Genomic DNA, 25,538 nt, shown 5'->3' on the forward strand with positions numbered 1-25,538 from the left:
TTTCCAAGGAGTCTTCTCTTCTCATGAGGTGGCCAAAGTATTGGAGCCTCAGCTTCACGATCTGTCCTTCCAGTGAGCACTCAGGGCTGATTTCCTTCAGAATGGATAGGTTTGATCTTCTTGCAGTCCATGGGACTCTCAAGAGTCTCCTCCAGCACCATAATTCAAAAGCATCAATTCTTTGGCGATCAGCCTTCTTTATGGTACAGCTCTCACTTTCATACATCACTACTGGCAGCGGCATCTATTCAGGGCTGATCTTTTGTAGTCGCTGCTTCTGCATGCTCAAGCCCCATGCCAAACCAATAAATGTTTGAAATGGGGAGGCTCTATGGTTTGGGAGGCATGGGAGTCCTATAGTGGGAGCAGTTCCCTCCCCTGAATAACCATAATTCCCACATTCTCAGCTTTCCTTTTAAAAAAAGGGAGAGTGAAGTTTTTTGTGGTTTTTTTTTTTTTAGCATTTGTAGAACCTGAGATGCAAGGCAACACATACAGGCATTATATTTATCATTTGTGTGTGTGCGAAACAAGCCTGCTCGCCACTTTGAGTGTTTTTACTTCGCCTCACTCTGTAGACAAATTCCCGTGGATGCCCAACTTGGGAGAGCCGGAATAATGATTTCCCATGTCAGTGTCATTGGCTCTGGAAAGGTGTCCTTTGATGGATGTAGCCACTTCACCCACAAATCCCGCACAGCCTTCTCATTTCCCATGGTATCAGTACAGGGTAAGGCTCAGCTATGCCAGAGAAGCTAAGCAGGAATTGGCCATTAGTCGATCCAAGATGGAGAGAGATAACTTCAGAGGTTTGCTGAAGTTTGCACAAGGCTAAAAAGAGATACACTTTTAAAATGGGGAAGCATTTACCATATACGGCAAGAATGAGAATTTAGGGTTTTAAAAAAAATTGGTGGTGTTTGCCTAATATTTGTAGCCTGTTTTACAAAACCCGTTTTGTTAGATTCCATGGGTTGATGATAAATGAAGCAGCTGTGAGCTGGTTGGGTGATTTTTTAAATTTTCTATTATTATTTTAAAAGGCAGTCAGTGGTAGACTATTTCTGAGGATGGGATTTTAACAGAAGCCATTTTCTTTGATCCAAAGTGCTCCAGTGCAATTGTCTCTTAAAGCATGTTGCCGGGGGGGGGGGCTTTCTGTAGGGCTTTTAGTATGACAAAAACTCTTAAGTCTATACTTCGATTAGCAGCTAGTCTAAAGCTCAGTATCCTCTTAATTTTATTTTAGGGACACCTCGCAGTGGGAAATAATCTGTCTGTTGTAGGGCTGCCATATTTCAAACAGTGAAAATCTGGACAGAAGAGCTTCTTTTTGGCAAAGTTGTTGAGCTTTCGGGGCAAAATCTCAAAAATAAATGCCGTTTTAAAGCTATTTTTATGGGGAAATGGCACTGCTGACATGGGCTGCCATATGTTCGGATTTTCCCGGACATTTTCCTGATTTCCGCCTGGACACTGCTGCTAGCTGGAAAACCTGAACATTTGGCAACCCTAGTCTGCTGCAACATTGGAGGGTAATAGCACGTTCTTAGACTGGTCCATGAGAATATTGCAATACAGTGGTACCTCGGTTTAAGTACACAATTTGTTCCAGAAGTCTGTACTTAACCTGAAGCGAACTTTCCCATTGAAAGTAAAGGAAAGTAGATGAATCCGTTCCAGACAGTCCGTGGAGTACTTAAATTGAAGCGTACTTAACCTGAAGCAAACTTTCCCATTGAAAGTAATGGAAAGTGGATTAATCTGTTCCAGACGGGTCTGCAGAGTACTCAACCTGAAGCGTACTTAACCCAAAGTATGAGTGTAATTGGTTCTGGAAGTCTGTACTTAACCTGAAGCGTACTTAACCTGAAGCAAACTTTCCCATTGAAAGTAATGGAAAGTGGATTAATCTGTTCCAGACGGGTTCGGTGGAGTACTTAAACTGAAAGTACTCAAACAAAAGCGTACTTAAACCAAGGTATGACTGTATAACAACCCGGAAGATGGCTCCAATTTTATTTTTTACTTCAGCTACTTTTTACGGCACCAGTAAAAGACATGGGAAAGATCTGCAACATCCTGCTGAATTTATTCATTTTTTTTTGACCTTCAATACCTGCTTCTTAGAACAAGCATGTAATATTTCTTGGTTGTAAAAAACTGGAATATGTTTTCATATTTCCTTAAAGAGAAGAACAGACTTTGAAAAAAGAGCCCAAGGTTTGATCAGGAAACTAGGTTTTTGCCTGTGTCACTACTTTTTCATCCAAGTTTTGAATAGGATAAAGGGATAAATTATCTATAACGGGCAGCAGAACAAGTTTCCCATTGCTTCCAGGGTTCCACCTCCTCAGCAGAAAGAGATGAGCTCAGCCTCCTACAGTTCTAGGAGACACACTTGGCTACTTTTGAGTTTCTCCTACTGATGGGCAATTCATATACGGTAGTAGAAAGAACTTAGTAAACTTAGGAAGCTGCATGTCTCTAGCCCTATTCAGGCATTGAAAGCCACATGCTCTTCATCAAGTGAGAGATTTGTGGGGATGTGTGCTTTGTCGCCACTGGCTCTCGACCTAGCTCTGCAGTGTTCCACACCATACAGTGTGACTATCTGCAGAAGGGAGCCTTCTGTACTAGCTCAGGGGTTCTGAGTCATTTGGAGAGCCTACACAAGGTTTTCCAAAATAGATTTCCCCTCCAGAAAAAATACCAGTGCCGTATTTTCCCATGGAAATTTTTCCATTTCATGAGTTCATTAGCAAAAAATAAATGGATGCCAGTTGCAAATAAAATATCAGGCAAGCACGGCAAATTCAAGATGTTGGCTTTGCTATACAAGTAATATAAACATGCTAAGTTATATCACTTTCTAAGACGTCAGAAAATTGCTTTTCATTAAGAAAAAAATCAGTGGATGGGCTGTTTGGAATACTACAGAGGGGGCAGAGTAATTGAGTTCATCTCCATGAAATGAACCTTGAACACCTGAGTAGGACTTCTCATATCCTGCTGAGGGAATTTTTTGCCAAATATTAGCATCTGATCAGAAATCTGGTGAGCTGGGGTCTGGCGATATTTATTTATCACAGCAATTGGCAAGGCATTGCAGGTAACCAGTTCACCTAACTGTTGTTATGCAGCAGATATTAAAAAAAACCCAAGAGGAACAAGTAGCTTCTTTTAGATCTTTCTATTCCAGCCAGCTCTGAATAATTAGTTGCAGGTTAGACTGGGAAATTGAGGTTTACATTGCTGCTTAAGGAATAAGGATGTTAGCTCCTTGGCTAGCACCAAGGGCCAAGGTATTTTGCTTGCTGAAGTGTTAAACTTGGAACAAGGGAGACATCCCTTGGGAAGCAAGGTCTCTCTCCTTTAGGAGACGGAGAATTGCACAGACTGCAAAGGCAGCTGCCAATCATGTCATGTGGTGGGTTGAAAGACCCTACTGGGGTCTGATCCTCCTTTCTTCAGTCTTCATCCACCAGGACGCGTAAAGCAATGAGTTCAAAATTTTGTTGTAAGTCAGTGCAGGAGCTTATCTTTCATAGTTTTTTTTGTGTTAAGCTCCATGTAAGTGTAATAAGTATTTTTACAAGCTTGGCGGAGAGCACTACAGTGGGAGATGGGTTAATTCTGCAGAGCAGAGCAGTTTCCATGTTGGCTGGAACTCCTTAAGTGCTTAAACCTGTAGGACTTTTCACATGAAAGAATCGGACAGCACAATGCTGCAGTATCCCACCTGTTCTCTGTTTGCTTTTGGGCACATCGTCAAAAACTGTGCTGGGAGAATTTATAGGCAAACATTGTAAAAAGTGACAGTCTTTAAGTGCTGTTAGATTTGAATTTGGCAGAACAAAAAGCTTACCTGAAATAGATATTGATTTCCAAACTTATTTATATGTCATGAGAATTCTTGATATTCTATGTTTGCCACGACATTCTTAGTCACAGGAGGAGCATCAGTTCCCTTTAATTCTGAAGTTCAAGCGTGATGCTCATGTAGTTCATGTAATGGCAGCGCTGCTCTGGGGTGGTGGTGGCATTCTGCAAGGTTAGCAGAAGTACAAACAAATCTTTGAAGAAAAAGAACACCAAGGGGAGGAAACCGCAGCCCAATGTGGACTGAGCATGCTCAGTTGCCACAGAATGATGACTGAGTGTTGGGCTGAAAAAGTGGGAAAGTGGGTGTGAATAAGAATATTAAGGAGTATCCTGAAATTGCATTATATTAATGGCTCAAGACATTCAGGCCTTTTCAACTGAAATGTTCCCAGATTCTTTAATTATGGTTTAGGAAGGTGGGAATGAGTGTTGTGCCTGCTTATTCCTCACCTCTCCCTTCACACACTGCCTTGGGCACCGCAGTCCTGATCTCTTTAGACTAACTTCCCATTTTGTCCAAACTAAGGAGCTCTGGTATAATGGTTGTTTACTGACCAGGAAATTAAACCATGATTTGATCCTGGTTAGTAAATAAACATTAAGCCACAGTTTTACGTTTCAGTTCTAACATTTTAAAGTAGCCTTTGCTAACTTGGTTCTCACCAGATGTTTTGGACTGCAGCTTCCATCAACTCCATTTCTAGTCCAAAACATCTGAAGAACATAAGGTCAGTGAAGGCTGCTTCTAAATGGTCTAGGATCTCACTGTATGAAAGCTGGTGTGCAAGGGGAGGCCGGGAACATGCAGATCCAATGCGTCTTCCTGGCTTTATAATCACTGGTTTATTAAATGGGGAATTTTACATCAACCTGCCATGTTGTGGCTACATGTTTCATTCCTAGTCTTTTGGGGGTGGTAGTTGTTTTTAATTAGTCGGTAAAGCCCCTTAGTGGGTTATTTAGACACTGTACAAAATTGGTATCTTAGTAAAGTGATCTACATACATACACTATTTTTGAAGAAAAGAAAGGTCAATTTCAAAGACCCCTGGGAAATGCTGCCCACAACTAAGCTCAGTAAAACAAATTTACTACACCAGATAGAATGAGCTGCAGTGGTTATGGAGAGCAGTGCATGCAACTCTATAAAGTAAACCAGTCTTGCTTGTTCTGAAGTGTCCACAAACTTAAAATCAATCATTCGCTCTGTGACATTTTTGCTACATTTCTTGGATTTAACCTTTTACTGATATAACATATATATGCAGAAAACAGCACATTCTCCATCTGGATAATGATTCCCCCTCCCTCCTAACAACCCTCGGTTGGTGCAAATTGTAACACCTGTATAATGGATTGATGGAATCCATAATTACCTCATCAAGTTTGTAAGAAAGAAGTGTAAAATTGTACAAGAGTTCATAGAATACTTGCTTGCCAAATAATTTCAATCTGTTGAACATTTTGAGACCCAGTTGTAAAATCTAAACATGTAAAATGTTATCATTTGTATAAAAATATTGTTTAGGCCTCAGTTTCAGTACACATAGCAGTCACAGAATCTTATTCTGTGAAAATGAAGAACTGCTTTTCCTTGATGGTGCAAATTGGAGAAGAGGCTGTGAGAGGAACAGTTTTTCTGTGGAAAAATAATGAGTAGTTCTGCAGAGCTAATTTACGGAAGGATTAGTCACTGTCCTCATGTGCAAAATGCTACCAGCAGAGAAACAGGATGTAGCTCAATTCACACCTCTGATTTTGGTGAAGGTTACATGCTACTTAGCTTGTCCAGTTCAGGACACTGCAAGGACAATAAAAGAATGAGAAGCCTACCTGCCATGCGCTTGGGTTTGTAAATTGCCAACACTTGCTCCCCCAAATTGGGTATAAATTGTGAACACTGTTCAAAGAAATGAATGTCTCTCATTGAAATGTATTCATGATTGTATTGTATATGGCCTTCCCTCTAGAACAGAGAGTTGAGAATCTGTGACCCACTGGACTCCCAATTCCCATCATCCTTGACTATTGGCCCTGCTGGCCTGGGCTGACGAATGCTGGGAGTCTCACAACATCTGAATGGCCACATGTTCCACATCCCTTTTCTAGAGCTAGAACTGATTAGCTGTAATATTGAGAATTTGTTTGTACACCCCTCTCCTTGCATGCACTCAGCAGCATGGGAGGCTGTAAACTATTAGCAAAGAAGACAGAGTGTCACATGGCACTTAAAAAAACTAATTTATTGCAACTTGAGCTTGCATAAGCCCTGGGCTTACTTCATCAGATGCAGTTATCAAGTTACTAGGATTCTTATGTGTAGCGTATATTCAGACTGCACACTTCCCGCCCTGAGCATCGTTAGCTTCCCTGAACTTGTGGTTTTCTTATGCAAAGGCATGTCATCTACTTTTTATACTCTGTCCTGTAAGCTTGCAGCACATCATGGATGAAGCTGCTTCGTCAGTTCTGCTTGCCGTTTCCCAATTTTATGAAAAATTCACACATTTCCAAAGAGGGCCTTCACTGACAATTGTTGGAAATTTTCTCTCCCCACCCTTTGTCCCTTCTCCACCCTTCTTCTGTGCCCACCTACTTTCCACTTTTGCAGAGCCACCAACCAAATATCAAATCTCTCAGCCTGATGTATACTCTATACTTCCGGGAGACACTTTGATGTTGCACTGTCAACTGAAAGATGCAATCAAGATCACTTGGACTAAAGATGGGGTCCATTTGGTGCCCAGCAATCGAACAATCATGACTGGGGAATACTTGCGGATTAAAGATAGTTCGCCCAAAGATTCAGGCCTTTATGCTTGCACTGCTCTTAGGGCTGTAGACACTGAGACCCTCTACTTCATTATAAATATTACAGGTGAGTTTGCTTTTTTACTACATGCAAATAGCTGTAACCTAAATTTATTATATGCGTATGTATAGCCAGTTTCTGCTCAAGCATTAAAGAGACATTCTGGTCATATATAATATTCTTTATTTTGCCAGCTTGCTCATGCTCTTAGATCATTTCCCCGTTGGATGGTAAAGTGGGTGGCATTTTTAGCTGTGGTGCCCTGGAATTCGCCCTCTCAGGTGGCTCAATTAGGGGCCAGGGGGGAAAGCTTTTTCTTCTTTCAAGCACATAATATGTGTGCACTATGGACTGCTTTATATAAATGCTATGGACTGTTTAGTGAAGTTTTTAATGTTTGATGCTTTATTGTGCTTTTAATATTCTGTTGGAGCTGCCCAGAGTGGCTGGGAAAACCCAGCTAGATGGGTGGGGTAGTAGTAGTAGTAGTAGTAGTAGTAGTAGTAATTAATAATGTAGAATATATTATTCGTTGCTTTATGCAATATATATTTAAATACATTTTTTTCAAACATTTTCACAATGACCTTCAAGTCAAATAATTACATTATTTCACTAGTTGACTTCCCACCCTCACCTCCACGATGTTTTTACTCATACTTTTTCTGCTGCATTACCATATACCATTATCCATTACAAAAAAGTTTCTCTATTACAATTATTTTATCACTTTTCTTCCTGCCTGATATTTGACTATAATATTTTTAATAGTCTGCAAAAGTCCTCCATTCTATTAAAAAAAATCCCATCATTTTGCTGTCAATTTTGCCATTTCTGTATAGTCCCATTATTTTCAAAAGCTACTCCATGCATTTGTATTAATTAAGCCACCTTGGAGTCAGCTTTGATGAAGGGTGGTAGAATAATGTTTCAATGAAATAATATAAAATAAGTTTATAGTGATGTCAGTTTAAGAAACTGTTTGATAGTTCTACCCTCCCACTCTGGTACATACAGCCACAAACTTTATATAGCAGTGACGGGGAACCTTCCTTCAGCTCAAGGGCTACATCTCCTTCTGCATTTCCTTCCCCACCATTATTATCCTGTTCCATATATAACCTAAAATCTGATTCATTGACATAGAGATAAATAAAATAAAATAAATTTGGTTCAAATGAGCGGTCATTTATGTTGGCCTATTTAGATGTATACATGGGACAGGGGCAGAGTGTGTATGGATAATTAAGAGAACTGGGTAACTGATGTGGAGACAATACTTGGTTCTACTGCACAGTCGTGTTAGAAAAGAACAACACCCAACGTTTGAAATTGTTCTCCAAATCTTCTCCATGATTAGCTATACCAGAGCTCCATTTTTTAAAGTAGCAAAACCTTGAAAGATACCCACCCACCCTGTAAACCACATGTACCTTTTTCAGGAACAAGTAAAGAATCTTTTCTTGTTGTCATTTTTTGTGTGCTTAATTTTCAACGAGAGAAAATATCAGCAGCTCTTTAGAATAAGAAACATTGCTTGGAAACATCTATGGCCATGACCCAACTAGACTATATGTACATGTAGAGATGAACAGTGCACTCAGTTGGAGGTTCCTTAGCAGCAGATACTTCAAAGAGGCCTCTGGCTGTGTACACAATTTTTACCTACACAAACATATAGCTCAGTGGATCATGGACTATATATATATCAGCCATAAAGTGTGTGATGCTGCTTCTCTTAAAGAAGATCTGTTCCAGATGTGACTAAAAAAAAAGAGAGCCCAGAAAATAGGTGTGTTTGCTTGCAATGTGTAGTAGGTGAACAATGTTAAATTTTTAAACTTCAGATGTTCTTTCATCTGGAGATGATGAAGATGACAACGATGGCTCTGAGGATTTTGTGAATGACAACAACCAAATCAGTAAGTAACTCTCTGACTGCTGAAGGTGCCTGGCAGAATCCATATGGAAATATTTTCCCCACCTAATCCTCTGCACTCTCTTCAAGCTCTTTCTTGGCTGTTAAACGCATGAGCAATCTATTAGTAGTAGATTTCCACTGGCTTGTTTCCTCATTGTTTTTGCATATTTCTGGTCTTCTGAAACATGGAAATAAACTATTATCATATTCTTGCCTGCTTGTTTATTCTTTCTTGTCTTAGTTGACATTAACCTTTTAGCAGTTCTTCTTTTTTAACTCAATATGTTCTGTACTGACACCTCCTCTTTCTTCATTTCTGGATCAGAGTTGTAATTTCCTGTAATGACAATATTCAAGTGATGGTTATGAAATTGAATTGTAATTAATTTTGTAGTGAAAAGAAAAATCTATGAAAAGAGAATGTAATGACCCTTTCCAACTTCAGGTTTCCTAATGATGGTATGGTCTGTCTAGGCAGACGCTTATATGTTGTTCATACATTAGTAATGTGGGTTGGAAGAATTTGAAACCAAATGTTTCCTTTAGCATTCTATACCTTAAGATGTAGTTTTTATTAGGCCTACCAAATGTTTAAAACTGGTCTAGTTTTATACATGCAGCAGAATGAGGCGAGAATGTCTGTAAGGGAAGGCTCGTAGCTCAGTGGGTAGAATGCATGTTTTGCAAATAGAAAGTCTTAAGGTTCAAGGCCCAGCAAGCTCATTGACATGGCTGTAGGTAAGAATTCACAAATCCTCCAAAGTACTAGATCAGCATTTGGAGAAATGGTTTGATTCATCTCTGATCCTAACATGAGCATCACCCACCCCTTCACCACTTACCCACAACAGTGTTGCTGCAATATATTTTGCCCAACATAGTATAAAATACTGTGGATTGAAGCTCAACGCTCAAAAGACCAGCTCAACTGCTCAGCAACCCCCAGCCAAGACATTTTTGCTGCTTGACACAAAGGATGAGATCTTTCTGCCCCCTTCATTTCATATATTGGAAGATGGTGGGAAGGACAGCTGACTCTAATTTCTATCCTGGTATCTTCCACTGCTCTTGACCAGCAGGCAGGCTTAGGGGCTGCAGGGCAAGCTCTATGGGGCAGCCACAGCCCTCTCCTCCAGCCAGCCCTCACCACCACACTCCTTCCCTTATCATCTGCCACATCGAGGCAGCTGCCCCACTCTGCCTAATGGTAATGCTGGCCCTGAATAGGTCGAGGTTCTTTTTGTCCCATAGAGGCAGATGCCTGCTGTGGCTCGAGTATTGAAAATGTTGCGTGGAAAGAAAAGGCAACGAGTGTTTGTAAAGAACCTTGGTTATCACAAGAGGCTGAAGAAGCCTTAACTTGGGGGCAATTCATTTCCAATAAGCCATGGTGTTCAATTATACAAAGTACCCTTTAGCCTGAACATTTAGAACAGGGGTTGCTTACCTGTGATCCAGATGTAGGAGTGCATCTCCCTGGATCACTGAGCATCAGCAATGCTGGCAGGTGTTGGGGCAAGTTGATGTTCAGCAACACCTGGATGTCCACAGGCTCCCCATCCCTGATTTAGAACCTTTCATCTCCAGATGCTGAATTATAATGAGTTTTCTGGGAGGGGTGAGTATATTTTCTGGTAATACTAGTGTGGGCTTATGTGATTTGTAGGTGGGCTTATTTTATTTGCAAATTCGAGCCTTGTTTATTCACAGGCGTAGGGTTGTTTATAGCTTTAGGGGCAAGCCCAGCTACGTGTGTGAGCTTTTGTATAGGCTTAGAGATGGAAGTTCTTGTAATGATCAGTGATAACAGGAGTGTTAGATTTATAATGTGAAAAGTAAGGAAAGGCTTTGCAGCTTGTTGCTTTAAGAGGAGACTCTGAAGTTGATGGATAAACTTGTGTGTGTGGGTCATTTTCATTGTCATTTTATGCCATGTTTATTTCTACTGCAACTTTGTGATGGAGACACACACTTATTAATATACGTTGTATATATAAATCCTTACCTCATCTGTGGGCAGATATCCTAACGGTGGGAAAACAATAGGTTAGATTAATCCAAGCAGTGTACTGAATGTGCTTTATATTACTTCCACCTATTGTTGGAATGTTATTTTTTACCACGAGGTGCAAACATAGCAGCAGCAAAAAATGCAGATCTCTGGCCATGAAGCAGAGAACAAAACTGATTAAATTATTTAAGTATTTTCTGGATCAAGCTAGTGGCTCATCTAGTCCAGCATGCTGTTAATACATTAGTGAAATAGGTGCTCCTGGGAAGCCTGCAAGTAATATTACAATGCAACAAGCTGAATGGGAATGCTAATAATAATAATAATAATAATATATCCCAAGATCCCAGGGCTATTAACAACAGAGAAATTCAAAACAAGAATACAAAACACAAAAACCTATATCAACACCACTAAAAGGTAAAGGTATCCCTGACCGTTAGGGACGCAGGTGGCACTGTGGGTTAAACCACTGAGCCTAGGGCTTGCCGATCAGAAGGTTGGTGGTTCAAATCCCTGTGACGGGGTGAGCTCCTGTTGCTCGGTCCCAGCTCCTGCCAACCTAGCAGTTCGAAAGCACATCAAAGTGCAAGTAGATAAATAGGGACCGCTACAGTGGGAAGGTAAACGGCGTTTCCGTGTGCTGCTCTGGTTTGCCAGAAGCCGCTTAGTCATGCTGGCTACATGACCCGGAAGCTGTACACCAGCTCCCTCGGCCAATAACGCGAGATGAGCGCCGCAACCCCAGAGTCGGTCACGACTGGACCTAATGGTCAGGGGTCCCTTTACCTTTACCTTTTTACCCCTGACCGTTAGGTCCAGTCGCTGACGACTCTGGGGTTGCGGCACTCATCTCGCTCTATAGGCCGAGGACGCCTATTAACTAGTTAGTGTTAATTTAAAAGAAGCATTCTTTAAATCGATCTATCATGAAAATATATTATTTTGGAGGTGTAAGTGGAGCAGATCTGATTCCATGCATATTTTTTGCAACTGCACACACACACACACACACACACACACACACACACACACACACAACCCCACTTTGGGGCCACAGTACTGGATATAATACAGGAAATTGCAGAGTACGTATTATCCAGGAACTTGAAAACAATACTCCTGCATGTTACAATCAGAAGTGTGGTTCTCCAGTTGGTAACAGGCTTGTTGACCGGTGCTAAACCTTGCATCGCTCAACACTGAAGAAATAAAAACTCTCCGGCTGCAACAGACTAATGGGGTGGTGGTGGGGGACACTCTATCATTAGGATTAACATACAAAAGGAAAGCTTCAAGCAATAACCAGTAAAGTAGATTTATCAAAAGATGACCCCTGACCTTCCACTATTGGAATCAAAATGCAACAGATAACAGTTCCCCATGAAACTCTTTCTCCTTAATATAGTACTCTATATCATGATGTAAATTTTCCCCTCCCACTTTGTTTCCACACTTTCAAGTTATTATCCTGTTCCGTTTCTTACTGTAAAAAGTATAAAAACATTAATAACTGTTAATGTTACAGTATTACGTAGCTGCCAAAATGTAATGGATCCCACAAGATCCAAGACTGCAGAGAGGTTAATAGGGGTTTATGTAACACCTGGCCTAAAGGCACCTTTGTATGGTCCTTTAATGCTGATAGTGAACACAGAGTAATAAATAAATAAATAGACCCAAGATTGGTTTTGTTTCATCGACCTGCAACCTAATAGCAATAATTAAACTATCAGAAAGTGCTATCGAAACAGTGCAGCATACAAAATGTTTAAGATCATATTAGTAATATGTACAATAAACCAGAGAGTAGGTGACCATGGTAAAAAGAGAGTCTCACTCTGAGATACATTGCTTTGTCCAGGGCCACCTAATGTGCTTCCTACTCTGCTTGTTCTCAGATTTATAATCATTATGGTGGTGGGAAATGACTAGAAACCAAGATGGCAGTGTGATGGAAAGGCCCAGTAACTAGAAATCGGGTAACAATTGTGCCCTTGCCAAAGTGCTTGTCACTGATAACAGAGTTCACAGCACTGAAAGAATCGTCGCATCTGCTGGGTTCTTGTGATTATAGCAGCGCTGGCTGACTCCTGCACTCTTTAGCACCAATCTTGTTCATGTGCCGTTTGGATTAACTTTTATCAGGAATTTGGGATTTGTTCCAGCAGGGTTATTTGTTTGATCAAAAGAAACTGCTTTGTGGAACGTGCTAGCGCTAGAGCAAAAAGAAATGTACTCATGTATCGGTACTTAATAACATTCTTGTTAGATGAAACCCCCCCTTTTTGTTGTGATCCTTGACTTAGCTGCTTTATTTCCAGATTCCCCTGTAGTGTCGTTGCAATTTTGTATCTAACAAATCATTTTAATGGCGCTTTCTCCTATGTATCTTTTGGAATAATTAAAATTTTGTTGGTTGTTCAGTTTAATTTTAAATATTTATAACTTTCCTGGTGTTATGCTTGCAACTGCATGTTCCAAATATCCATTGATTTTTCCACTTAATTAATTTTTAAAGCTTCAGGCTAAAATGAAATAGTCAAGAATCATTTCTAGAATAATTTTAATGCTTAAATTCGAATATTTTCTTTTGGTGAAGAGGCTTGTTAAGGACTCTGTTGCTGTATTCTTCTCCAGCTGTATTTTTATTTTGGCTTGTTGGGGGAAGTGGAGTGGAGGAATTCTATGTGTGCTGATTTCAAGAACTACCATAAATGTTTGATGAACGGAAAGGTTTGTTTCTTACGGAGCAGTAGCTTGTAATAAAGGAGATGAATGAAGAATGGTTATGTTTCTGGACCCCTCTGGTCCTAAAAATGTCCATAGTAAATGGATTTATTTCAGGAAGGATCTGTTGTAAAATAATTAAAACTCTTTACCGTTAAATAGATTTCCATCCTTAATTTTTTAAACAGGTAAACAGTGAACTGAATTAAGCACGGTCATTATGTAACTGTGCAGTTAATCAGATTTCTTGTTATCTGCAGTAAAGGGCTCAGGTCACTATAGCAGGAGAATTATGGATAGATACTGAAAACCTATTGTAGTGATTTCAGCTAAGCCAATGCAGTTCTTATGCTTTCAGATTTGTTTTCAATTTTGTTAGTAATGATCCTGCTTTCGGGGGGAGGGGGCTTAGCTATGGTGCCCCTTTGAAAGCATTTCTTTACCTTTGCAAATTCAGTCTTCTGCACTTCATCATTGATGTGTTGACATTCAGTAACATCATTTTTTGGTCAGAACTTAACTTACCAATGGGTGCTTTGTAGTGTCTATTGGCCAACAGAGATGTCCAGATGCCATATGTTATATAATGTGGCTCCTCCCAAAGAGCTGGGGCTCATGGCTATGAGAAAGAGAGAGCCTTTTCAGTGGTGGTGCCACAATTGTAGAACACCCTTCCCAGAGAGGCTCTCTTGGCTCCCACATTGTGATCCCTTTGGTGCCAGCTGAAGTCCTTGTTTATTTTCCCAGGCTTTTTAATCATGAAACCATTTAGTGGTTTATAGATCTTTGCTTATTCTTGGAGCTTTAAGATGTATCAGATCTGTGAGCTCTGTTTATCTTATTTTCTTCTGTATTGCATTTTATAGTTTTAAGACAGGATTGGAGAACTTGTGGCTCTCCAGATGTCATCGGACTCTGAATCCCATCAGCTCCAGCCAGCATGGCCAATGGCCAAGGATGATGGAAGCTGTAGTCCAGAAACATCCTGGGGTGGGGGGAGCACAGATTTACCAGTCATTTCTAAACAGCTTGTTTTGTATTTATTTTATTTTTTTCTTGGAGACTACTGAGAGGATTTATGCTATTGGGGATAAACAAATATGTTATGTAACATTTGTTTTCTTCATAGTGTTGGATTGGCTGCATAAACCCACATAATATTATTAATGGGCATCGTTATCAAACTCTGGATGTTAAAGGAGCTATGGGGGGGGGCAAGATTTTTTTAGGGTACTGCTTTGGAAAAATTCTGCACTCAGAAACTCCGATTTCAAAATGAAAACAAAATATTGCTAATGTTGGGGATGGTCATTTTGTAGGTTCCTAGCTAGGTGTTCTAATCCACCTGTTACAAGAATCTTCCTTTGTCAGGGCTTGTGTGTGGCTACTCTTGAGTAAACATGCCAAAGTCCATCCTGTCTTTAATAGGTTTATTGTGCATAGTATTTACATTGCAGAGATGCCAAGAAACATGACCACCTTGTCACTCGCAGAATCTGGGAGTGGACTTTTCCTGTTATGTGACCAGCATAAGAGCTTGGGCACCCCAAAACGCCACCTCCCCTCCTTACGCTTAGTACCATGCCTTAACTGAGGCGACGGAAGTGGTTGCCCCGTTTCCTCAGCCTGTTGGCCGAGGCAGTGCCAGGGCTCTGCAGCATCTCTGAGCCCTCTCTCCTCCATCCCCCTGACTTCCTCCTCCCCCTCCCTGCTGCTGCTGCTCTCACTGGGCGATGTGCTGGTCAGCAGGAGAGGCGGAGGCTCCCTGTATGGAGGTCCCCTGACATAGAATCATAGAGTTGGAAGAGACCACAAGGGCCATCCAGTCCAACCCCCTGCCAAGCAGGAAACACCATCAAAGCATTCTTGACATATGCCTGTCAAGCCTCTGCTTAAAGACCCCCAAAGAAGGAGACTCCACCACACTCCTTGGTAGCAAATTCCACTGCCAAATAGCTCTTACTGTCAGGAAGTTCTTCCTAATGTTTAGGTGGAATCTTCTTTCTTGAAATTTGAATCCATTGCTCTGTGTCCGCTTCTCTGGAGCAGCAGAAAACAACCTTTCTCCCTCCTCCATATGACATCCTTTCATATATTTGAACATGGCTATCATATCACCCCTTAACCTTCTCTTCTCCAGGCTAAACATACCCAGCTCTCTAAGCCGTTCCTCATAAGGCATCATTTCCAGGCCTTTGACATCCTTGATTGTTCCGTGATTTTTTACTTAGGCTGATTTTTCCTGGTGTGTAAGATCAGTAAACATGGGGCAGAGTTGATCACTTGGCATGGACTAGTAAAAATATCTGGAACAGGCACATCTGTCTTCATGCCATCGTTATCTGTATTAACCAAATCTATATATAACTTTAACAAAACTTTTTGGACAGGAGAGATTAGAAATAGTGTTACTTTTCTATTGAAGTTAGTGCACTGTTTGGTGTTTTTTGTGTGTGTTTTTTTGGAGAGGGAACATCAGGGATATTCCCCTGGGTATGGAATAGCTTTTGAGTAGCTAGTTAGAGCGAGTGTCTGTTTTTCCTAGAATTAAACCATGGTGTTTTAACAAGCACTGTGGTCAGAGATTTGTTTGCTTCCCATACAGACTCTGACATAGAACTTCATACCATGTTGTACTGCAAGTTGAGAGATCAGCAGCAGAGAGAGGACCTTGTTTTGCTGTTGGGTTGGGTTGGGGAAAATGCCAGATCCTTGTATGAAACAATTTCAATGATTTTGTTCATTATCACAGTTGTTCTCTCCTTTTTTAAAAAACAGCAGTTCTAAACACACAGAGAGACACATGTTATCTGAAAGGCAGTCATTGATTATTATAGTCCAAGCCAAAGGAAAACAAGGTCAACATTTCAAATGAAGACTCTAATTCTCTCATACACAGGCAAACTTTGAAAGTTTCAAACATTCTGTATTTTAGTACAGTTTTTATTTCTGCATTTTAAAATGGTTACCTCAAGCCTAAAGGCTATGGCAATATGACAGGTGTCATTTTATTTTTTATAGCTCTCTCTTTCTTGAAATAACTTTTCCTTACTTGCTGTAAGGCATGAATCACAAGCATTAACAAAGAGTAGATCTTTGTCTTTAGGTACACTCTGAAATTTCTAAGGTACTCGAGTGTCTTGTATGCTTTGCCAAAGGCGACATTAATCAACAACGTAGAACTTCAGTGCTCCCCCTAATGTATGTTGTGTCATACTGGAAATCATGCAAATGACAAGTGATTACATTCTTCTTTTTCTCCTCTCTCTCTTTCTTTATTTCATTTTTGGAAACAGAAGGACCTAAATGGACACAAACAGATAAAATGGAGAAGCGGTTACATGCAGTTCCAGCAGCTAACACTGTCAAGTTCCGTTGTCCAGCTACAGGAAACCCCCTACCAACCATGAGGTGGCTTAAAAATGGCAAAGAATTTAAGCAAGAGCACCGCATTGGTGGATACAAGGTAAGACACATCTTCCTTCGTGTGGTTTAGCACATGCCAAGGGGAGTTGGTGTATTGTAGGAATGCCAATAAGATTTAAATGCAGCATACTGTACAGACTTCCCTTATATATCATGCTCATAACAGTCATGTAAAGCAATATGTAGAGCAGTAGTGAGAACCTGTGGCACCCCATATGTTGCTGGACTGCAACTCCCATCAGCCCCAGTTAGCATGGTCCATGCTTGGGAGTGGCGACAGTTGTAGTCTAATCAATGTCTGGAGGGCCACATGTTCCCCATGACTGTTGCAGAGTCATGTGACCTGGTTTACGTCAGTAGTTTATTTTCTCCAACCTATTCCCTATGTGAGTAACATGTGAATAGGGCTTTTTTGAGGGATGGGGAGCCTGAAACTTCAGTCAGTATGGAGAATACAGAACTAGATGGACCAGTGGTCTGACTCTGTACAATGTGGGTTCCTATGTTCCTTTTCACTGTGTTTATAATTAAAACTCAGATTTGAAGCTCCGATATGCCCAGAAGCCTGCGTCTGCTGGAGAATGCTGGCCCTAACTATAGTAAATTTCTGTAGAGTTTTGAGTAAATGGTAAAAGCACATGCAGTAGCTTTAAAAGAGTCTGGTTCTGTCTCTCTTCATCTTCCCTAGAGCTTTTTTCTTATTTTCTGTTTGTAAGATCAAGTTATCAAAAGATCAGACATTGTGAATAGAGCTCTTACTGAGTAAGGGGTTAGTGGTGAAACAACAAGGGGAAAAACACTTTACGAAAACATTGTTTGTAGAAGTTTTCTTAACAGACTGTGCTTTTGTGCTACAACAGCCTAGAATATTCCAACTTGCAGACATACAGTATAGTAAAACAAAGCAAAACAAAAATCTTATGGCTTGGTGACTGCACACTTAATGAGCAGGAAGACTATTTTTATGGATTTTATGGTCTGTGAAATAGATGCAGAAAGCAGTGTTTTGAGGGCAAGTAATTGCAATTACTTAAAATGGTTTGCTTGAATTGAATCTAGCATCGGATTAGTTGTTTCCATTTAAACTGTGAGTTACTGATTAGAAAGGACATCTAGAGAGGTTAACTAGAGTGCCAAGTTAGAGTTAATATTAAACCTTAAGGTACCTACTGGGGTCAGGGAGAGAAAAACACTAGGATTTGATCATTTTGCTTTTATTTGGTCATTTAAGCTGACACGTGGATGAAAGACTCATCATTAAAGAAACCTTTACTGTGAATAAAATATGCGCAAATTCTAGTTGGACTTATACCATTGGGCATGTTGAACTCTCCAGAAAACGCTGTCCCCTGCTTGTGGCAGCTCAGCCAATGGGAAAAGTGTAAGTGGCAGGAAACTCCCTGTATTCTGGGCACCATGCATGATAGGGTGAGAAGGATACAAAGTGCAAGTGGTTCCCGCCTTTTGTATTTTGCAAAACGGGCAATTAGTGATAGAAGTGGGACTTGCTACAAAATGTTGCAGGTGCGCTCATGAGCGTGCAATTTTGATAAGGCACCTACAAATATCATAGTAGCTTTATAGACCTGGAGAGGGAGTTTCAAATTGAGCCATGAAACTCAAGCTCTCATAAGTATGGGTGTAGTTTGCATATGCAAAAAAGAAGAAAGTGGCCTGGAAAATAAATAAAGTGACCAATCATGTCTAACTGGCCTAATCAGAGGAAACCAGGTGTGCTTCGAGATGAAATTATAATGGGCAGATGAAGACTTAGCTGTGGCAGCTACATGGGTCTCAGGGGATGCCAGGTGCCCTCAAGGAGGGTTGGTGAGGGCCAAACATTAATACCCCTTAATGGCCTGTAAGGACTTTCTTAAAGCATCCGGTTAAGTGGTTTTTCATTATATGAATTCTGCAAATATGAATTCATATATTTGTTCAAGCGCGCAAATGCCTAACTTCAGTTTGGAAATCTACAATGGCCAATTTGTTCCAGCCCTTTACTGCTCTCCATGGTTTTCTTAACTAGGATAGGTTATAGGTTTTACCACAATGTGTGAATAACCTCTGAAAATATGCCCGCTGCAAATGCTAAAGAAGACAGGCTTTAATTTTTTTTCCTTTCTAGCCAGATTTCCTATAGAAAGTGTCAGTTTTTCCAGAGATGGATGCATGTAAATGTTCCAGGTGAACATTAATTAATGAAGTAGACATTTCTAACTACACTTGCTTACCTCGTAAAATATAAAGGTGCACCTGGCAACACCTCCTTGCTTTTCGTAATACCAAAACGCATAAATGAATTGGCTACCATTCAATGCTACACACTTGTCTTGGGGATGATAGAGTGAAATGAAGCCAATTAAGAAAGTCAGTCTAGTCTTGGAGCACAAGAGAAACTTTGTTCCAATCCTAATGAGTGTTCTGCCTTTTAGGGGAGAAAGGTGTGCAGCTGTTTGTTTCAAAGAATAACAAACACATAAAACTGTAAGCTGATGTTCACTGATTAGAGTCACTTGGCCTACTTCTAAAACGGAGGGCACTTGAAAAGCAGTCTGAACAGACGCTTCCACTCCCCGCAATATTGCAAGGGGGGAAATCCCACTTGGCTTGCCCAAGGAGAGCATGCATGCACCTGTAGTAGTGCTCTTTGGATTGTGGCCATTCACTAGCAGAAAGTCACAGGCTTATGCAATTCTTTGACTTGGGTCACCACTGTAGAGCATTTCCAGATTCAAGATTTTGGTAGGAAGGCAATGGACCTCCAAAATAGCTTTTCGAAAGCCAGAATGGTCTAGGACAAACAACCGCTAAAGAGCTAAAATAATAAAAAATAAGCCTCCAGACTTTATCTAGAGTATTTAACTGGGTTGGTTTGCAGGTGTGAAACTGACAAGGGGCTACTTCAGAGGTTGCCAGTTCATCTTGGCAGCAAGCCCCACAAGAAGAAGGTAGCTATTGGAGGAGGTTGTCGGCTGGTCTTGTCATCAAGGTGAACATGCAAGCAGTTTCTCCAGAATTTGCCTTGGTAATTTCTCACCTTGATCAAGAGAGCACAGCCTCGGCAATTATAAAAAATAGAAATTGAGCAACTCTGCTTCCCCTGCCAACACATACATGGTAGTGGGAGAGAGAGTACTCCAATGCACATTGACAAGCTGGGATTTGTGATGTTTACACAACCACATTCTACGCTACAATCTGAATAGAACTGAATGTCATACCTGAGATAAGGAGAACACTTATCAGTAATGAAAGATTGAAGTAAATGTTGAGAAAATGTGACACCCCCTTAACAGAAGCACACCCTTGAAGGGGCAATGTATGTGTGAATTGTCCGCCATAAATTAGAAGCAGATACAGGGGTATATATATTTTGCTTTATATGCAATTGGGTGGGGGAAAGATAGATAATATACAGTCCACAGACATCCATTAGGTGTAGCAAAAGGTTCTCCTGTTTCTCACTGCACTTCTATCATTTTAAATGGTCATTTTTGTGAGCCTTTAAATGTGTATGTACAGCCTCTTCAGTTGTCACCGAACTCTCACCAACTCCAGCCAAATAGCCAGTCAGGGTTTATAGGAGTTGTAGTTCAACAACATTTGGAAAGTATTGGGTTGGGGAAGCCTAAACCCCAAATGGCATGCTAAGTTCCATGAGTTTTTTCATGGGTTGCTGTAGCAGAATAATAATAATAATAATAATAATAATAATAATAATAATAATATAAAGAAACTGGACAGGCCTGGTGTTTATTAGAGTCCTTACAGGCTGCATTGATCAGAACCAGTTATTTCAGGGAATCACTGTGAAGTCAATGGTTTTGCTTCAGCAGAATCATGAAGTCAGCGGGGAAAGACCCCTTGGTATTTGGCTAATCTGTGCTTTAGGTTTCTCATGCTATCTCTCTGTATGGATAGGCATTTAAAAAAAGGTGAACCATTGAGCTGCATTCAGCAAAACATGCCAAAGGATTAGGTTTTTGTAAATCAGACTGTAGGAAATGGCTCTGATTTTATAGGTATAATATTTCCAACAGACATATTCATAATCCAGATCACCACTAGAAGATAGAAGACATATTGTGTAACAGTGGAATATTGATATCTGCAACTGCAGTTGACCACACATACACAGACTTTTGCATTATTGGGGGATGGAAATACAGCTTCTTTTTCTGACATAGCGAGCTAGATGAAGGAAAACCTGACATTCCTTATGGCTCCTTGGTTCATCTTGGGGCTTATCCACACTGCTGTTTGCCCAACACTTTCCCCTGGGGAAACCTGATCTTTCGCACTGAATCAGAACAACATGCAAGTAGGTTTTCTGTAGATTGCAGTTTGTTCCGATTTAGCACTAAGGAGCAGGTTTTCAAAGGGCAAAGGCATAACCTCTTGGATCCATGCCCAGAAGACTTAAATCAAGTGAATATGCTGAGACCTTTGCTTTCTAGGCACTGGACAAGCAGAAGAGTGTGGACAAGCCCTTTGTTATCATTTTCCTTCTTGAATAGAAACTGTGATACCCTTTAAAAAAAACAAACCAAAAAACCATGGCTGTGTATTTAACAGTTTGTCTTTTTGTTTGATGAATGTACCATTTAATTATTTTAAATTCAGGATGGAAGTGCACAAATGATACAATTTCTCTAGGAAACTATAACTCAGAAGTTGATTCTTCTGTTGTGAGTGACTCTTGTTTTTCAAACATTTGGAAACACTTGGGTTTTCCAAGATACGCAGAGGTCGTATTTCAAAGAGATGTGGGCTTCTTGTGTCTTTTCCAAGCTGAGTGTGGTTCTTCTGACTACCATCACCATCTCCTCCTCATACACATGGCTGTGGGTCTTTGGAATAATTCCTGTATAATCTCCCCCTCCCCAAATGGGGAGCCTGTGTGGACCGTAGCAAGATAGTGCATGCCAATAAGAATGAACAAGACTCTACTTTCTTTTTCACCTCCCAGAAAGTAAATCGAGTCCTATCAGTTTTTACTGCTTTAAGTGTTAAAAGGGGTGTTTGTTTCCACAGCTGTGTTTTGATAAGCTACGTTTGCCACAGCCCTTTTTACACACTGTAGCTTAGCTTGGGTAAATATATGATAGTTTTTTTAATATATGGATGCAAATCTATAGGAGCCACGTAACCATTTGCCTTGTTTTGTGGAGATTGTGAAGAGTGCTGCACTTCATTCCTTTCTGTGCTGCTTGATTCATGATTTCAGTTTCTGATAACAGAACAGAAATCCATTGTGATTCAGAGGAGTTAAGAGGTATACAAAGTGTTACCACCCTATGATCATTTTTATATTATGAAAACACAAGAAGAGAATCGTAGAATCATAGAACTGTGGAGTAGGAAGGGACCACAAGGGTCATCTAGTCCAACCTCCTGCAATGCAGATATCTTTTGCCCAACATGGGGCTCCAACCCACAACCCTGAGATTAAGAGTCTCATGCTCTGCCAACTGAGCTATTCTCACTGTGTACGAAAAATAATTAATACTAAGTGGTGGAGGGAGAGGTTACCCTGCGTCTCATTGAACTCACTGAGACGTATTCTTAGACGTGGATAGGATCCGGCTGTAAATATGTAGCAGTATTGTGTGCCCTGTTATAGCATGGCTGAGAACATCTGTTTAGGTTGGTTGGATGTGTCAGCCCTATCCTGTGTCTGTTCTATGCAGCTCATTTTTTACATTATCCCAGAGATCAAAACACAGTTACTACTTCCCTGTGACATAGAGAAGGTTAGGGACTCTCTTCCTCATTTGCATGCGTGGAGGAACCTGTGGGGATTTCACCATGGCTATGGGGACTATGGTACCAAACTGGAAAAGGAAATGCCATGGATACCTCCATAGGTAAAGGTAAAGGGACCCCTGACCATTAGGTCCAGTTGTGACCGACTCTGGGGTTGCGGTGCTCATCTCGCGTTATTGGCCTAGGGAGCCGGCGTACAGCTTCCAGGTCATGTGGCCAGCATGACAAAGCCACTTCTGGTGAACCAGAGCAGCACACAGAAACGCTGTTTACCTTCCCGCCGGAGCGGTCCCTATTTATCTACTTGCACTTTGACGTGCTTTCGAACTGCTAGGTTGGCAGGAGCTGGGACTGAGCAACAGGAGCTCACCCTGTTGCGGGGATTCGAACCTCCGACCTTCTGATCGGCAAGCCCTAGGCTCTGTGGTTTAACCCACAGTGCCACCCATGTCCCATCATGATTTCACCATGGCTATGGGGACTATGGTACCAAACTGGAAAAGGAAAGGTGTGATTCAGAGCAACTGATCACTGCTTAAAAACCTGTTCACGTACTGGATCAGCAAGGCAAGTGAAAGGTGGCAGCTTGCATGTGACAGCCTGTTTTCCTAACTATGTCAGTCAGTGCATTAAAAAACCTACTTTGGAGGCTCAAAGCTCTCAAACATATGATCAGCAAATTCTATAACTACTGTATAGCCACTGGCCTGGATTCTTAAAAAAGCTAACAAACAAAAACCCGTCTAACAAAATTGAGTGCAAAGTTCTAGTTTATATTGACTCTTTTCTTTTTGTTAATAAGGAAGCTAAATAACATGAAATGCACTCGTATAGAAGCATTCTGATTGACTGTTACTGTCCAGTAGTTGGGTCATGAGTTTTCCTCGAGACAAATAAATGCAAGTAAGATACTGTACAATAAATCTAGGAGGAGCTATTAAAAGAATCTGTTTCAAATGTGGAACTCGTAACAATTGGCAGTGCAGATATTGTCTGCAAGTTGGGGGATGCGGAATCCATTTGCTGTCGTTTCTAGCTCTCGAACAACCTTGTTCAGTGAATTGTCATTTTTAGCCCTGAGAAGGATTGTGTTCAGAGCTTGTCAAAACCTGCTTAGAGAAGCCTGGATATTTTTTCCCCTACCCTTGCTTCTTTTTAATTAAAACAACATTTGTCTGTTATCCCCTGTCTGGCAGGCATAGGCCAAATGTCATGCTGCAGAACCATATGAAGGTTGGCTTTGTAAATAGTTTAATTGTGCTGTCACTGCTCATGGTCTTCTTCCCGTGCACTCATGCTCTTCACCCAGTCTAAAATTTAAGAGATTCCTCTTAATTCTTTGGAGCCCAGAAGCTTTGCTTTCCGGGTACTTAGTTTTGCTCCAGCACACAGCTTTCTGGGACTATTCTTACTGTATTCCAGCAAATGGATTCTCAGGGTTCCTCAGGCGGAACTGGTGCCCCTCACTGAAGAAGCTTGAATGTCTACCAAGCATAATTGTGCATATTTGATATGGCACACTCTGAACTTCCATTAGACTGGTTTGGCGAAGGTAGGATGTTGGAGTCCAAAACAGGATGCCTATAAAGCCAACAGTTGGGTTGTTTATGCGATACTTCAAAGGTCTGTACCGGGATCTTTTTGTTAGTGGTTTTGCATAGTAAACATAACTGAACTCTAGTGACTTCTAAAAGCTTAATTTCCATCTTTTTTGGCTGTCTCTTATGTGGAATAACATTCTGTGACAGAATGTAGGTTTTCATATTATAGTATTTGCTGGTGCATAAATGGCTTGCCTAATGTAAAGAAGAGGTTGCCCACCTGTCTATCTGAGGACTGTTTATTCCACTAGAAAGTCTCAGATTCAGCCAGTTGTGTTCATACTTTGCATGAGCTAAATCTTCATTGAGTAGTGCAGAAGACTTACAAAATTGTGCTCCTCAGAACTATTTTCATAAAGAGGAGAGAGAGACTCTAAAAAAAGAAATACCTGCTGTCTAAATTAACAGTCTGCCCAGACTTCGTGAACTGATGAGGATTGATTAGCTGGTTAACAGCTTGATTCACTAATCTCCCAACAGCTAACAGCCTCTTCAGCTAAGAAAAAGATAGATCTTGTTAGGTTTTTGCCTTGTCAACAAGATGAATAACTTGAGCCATTATAAATGTAGTTTCTTGACACAGTGTCATAAACACTTTGTGCAACTAAAGTGATTATTTGGTATGACGTAGGTAGGCTTAAAAGTTGTGGGCTTAAAAGTAGACACAGTATCAATCTCACTTAGAATATTAGATGAATATTGTCAGTGTAGCAGGTTCTCCCCCCAGCCCTACCCGCAAACCTGGCAATATCTTCATGTTCATATTACTGTATATGCAATGTAACTGATGGTGTTATCTTCCCAAATTAGACATTGGAATGGCTGTAGTCTCAGACAGTCTGCTTTTCATATTTTCAAACACACACCCTTACAAAAAGCAGAACATATGAAGGTATTTCTCTTTTGTTGTAAAATGATGATGAGGAAATAGGTGTGTAAAATGTGAAGCAGCTGAGATGCAGGGGAATGTCATTCCTAAAACGTTTTTGGACCTGGTTTCAAGCTTCTACTTGGGCAAATCTAGGGAGAATCTCTGCTAAGGAAAATAATTGACTGTGTTTCTATGATCATATCTCTGCTTAATAAACCAAGATATGATTGACACTTTTCACTCAGCGTACAGAAGATCTGAAAGATTGCCTCATCCATTATAATATGCAACTGATCATAGCATTCTGCCAGATGGGGTCTCCTAAAGGTACCATCTTGTCAAGAGGTCTGTTCCATATGATGTAGGAATTGGGACTTTAGTGTGGGAACAGTTAACCTTTGGAATTCCTTCCTGTTGTGTATCAGACAGGTGCCGTCTCTATTTTATTCTTCATGTCTGTTGAAGACCATCCTCTTTCAATGAGGCTTTTAAGTGGAAATCTTTGCCCCAAT

General features: G+C 40.7%; 1 protein-coding gene across 12 annotated transcripts in view; it reads left to right on the forward strand.

Annotated features, from left to right (window-relative positions):
* The window catches only part of FGFR2 (fibroblast growth factor receptor 2), a 139,463-nt gene that overhangs the window by 52,064 nt on the left and 61,861 nt on the right, over positions 1-25,538 (forward strand). For 8 of the 12 annotated variants that reach the window (XM_088670498.1, XM_088670497.1, XM_035138085.3 and 5 more), the window contains exons 3-5: positions 6,497-6,763; positions 8,545-8,619; positions 16,656-16,825. In XM_088670498.1, coding sequence (XP_088526624.1) covers positions 6,497-6,763; positions 8,545-8,619; positions 16,656-16,825 — 512 coding nt within the window. The remainder of the gene's footprint in view (positions 1-6,496; positions 6,764-8,544; positions 8,620-16,655; positions 16,826-25,538) is intronic. The other 4 variants (XM_088670502.1, XM_088670504.1, XM_088670503.1 and 1 more) reach the window with 1 other exon arrangement.

Source organism: Zootoca vivipara, chromosome 5, assembly GCF_965207765.1.
Source record: "Zootoca vivipara chromosome 5, rZooViv2.hap1.1, whole genome shotgun sequence".
NCBI classification, from domain to species: domain Eukaryota; kingdom Metazoa; phylum Chordata; class Lepidosauria; order Squamata; family Lacertidae; genus Zootoca; species Zootoca vivipara.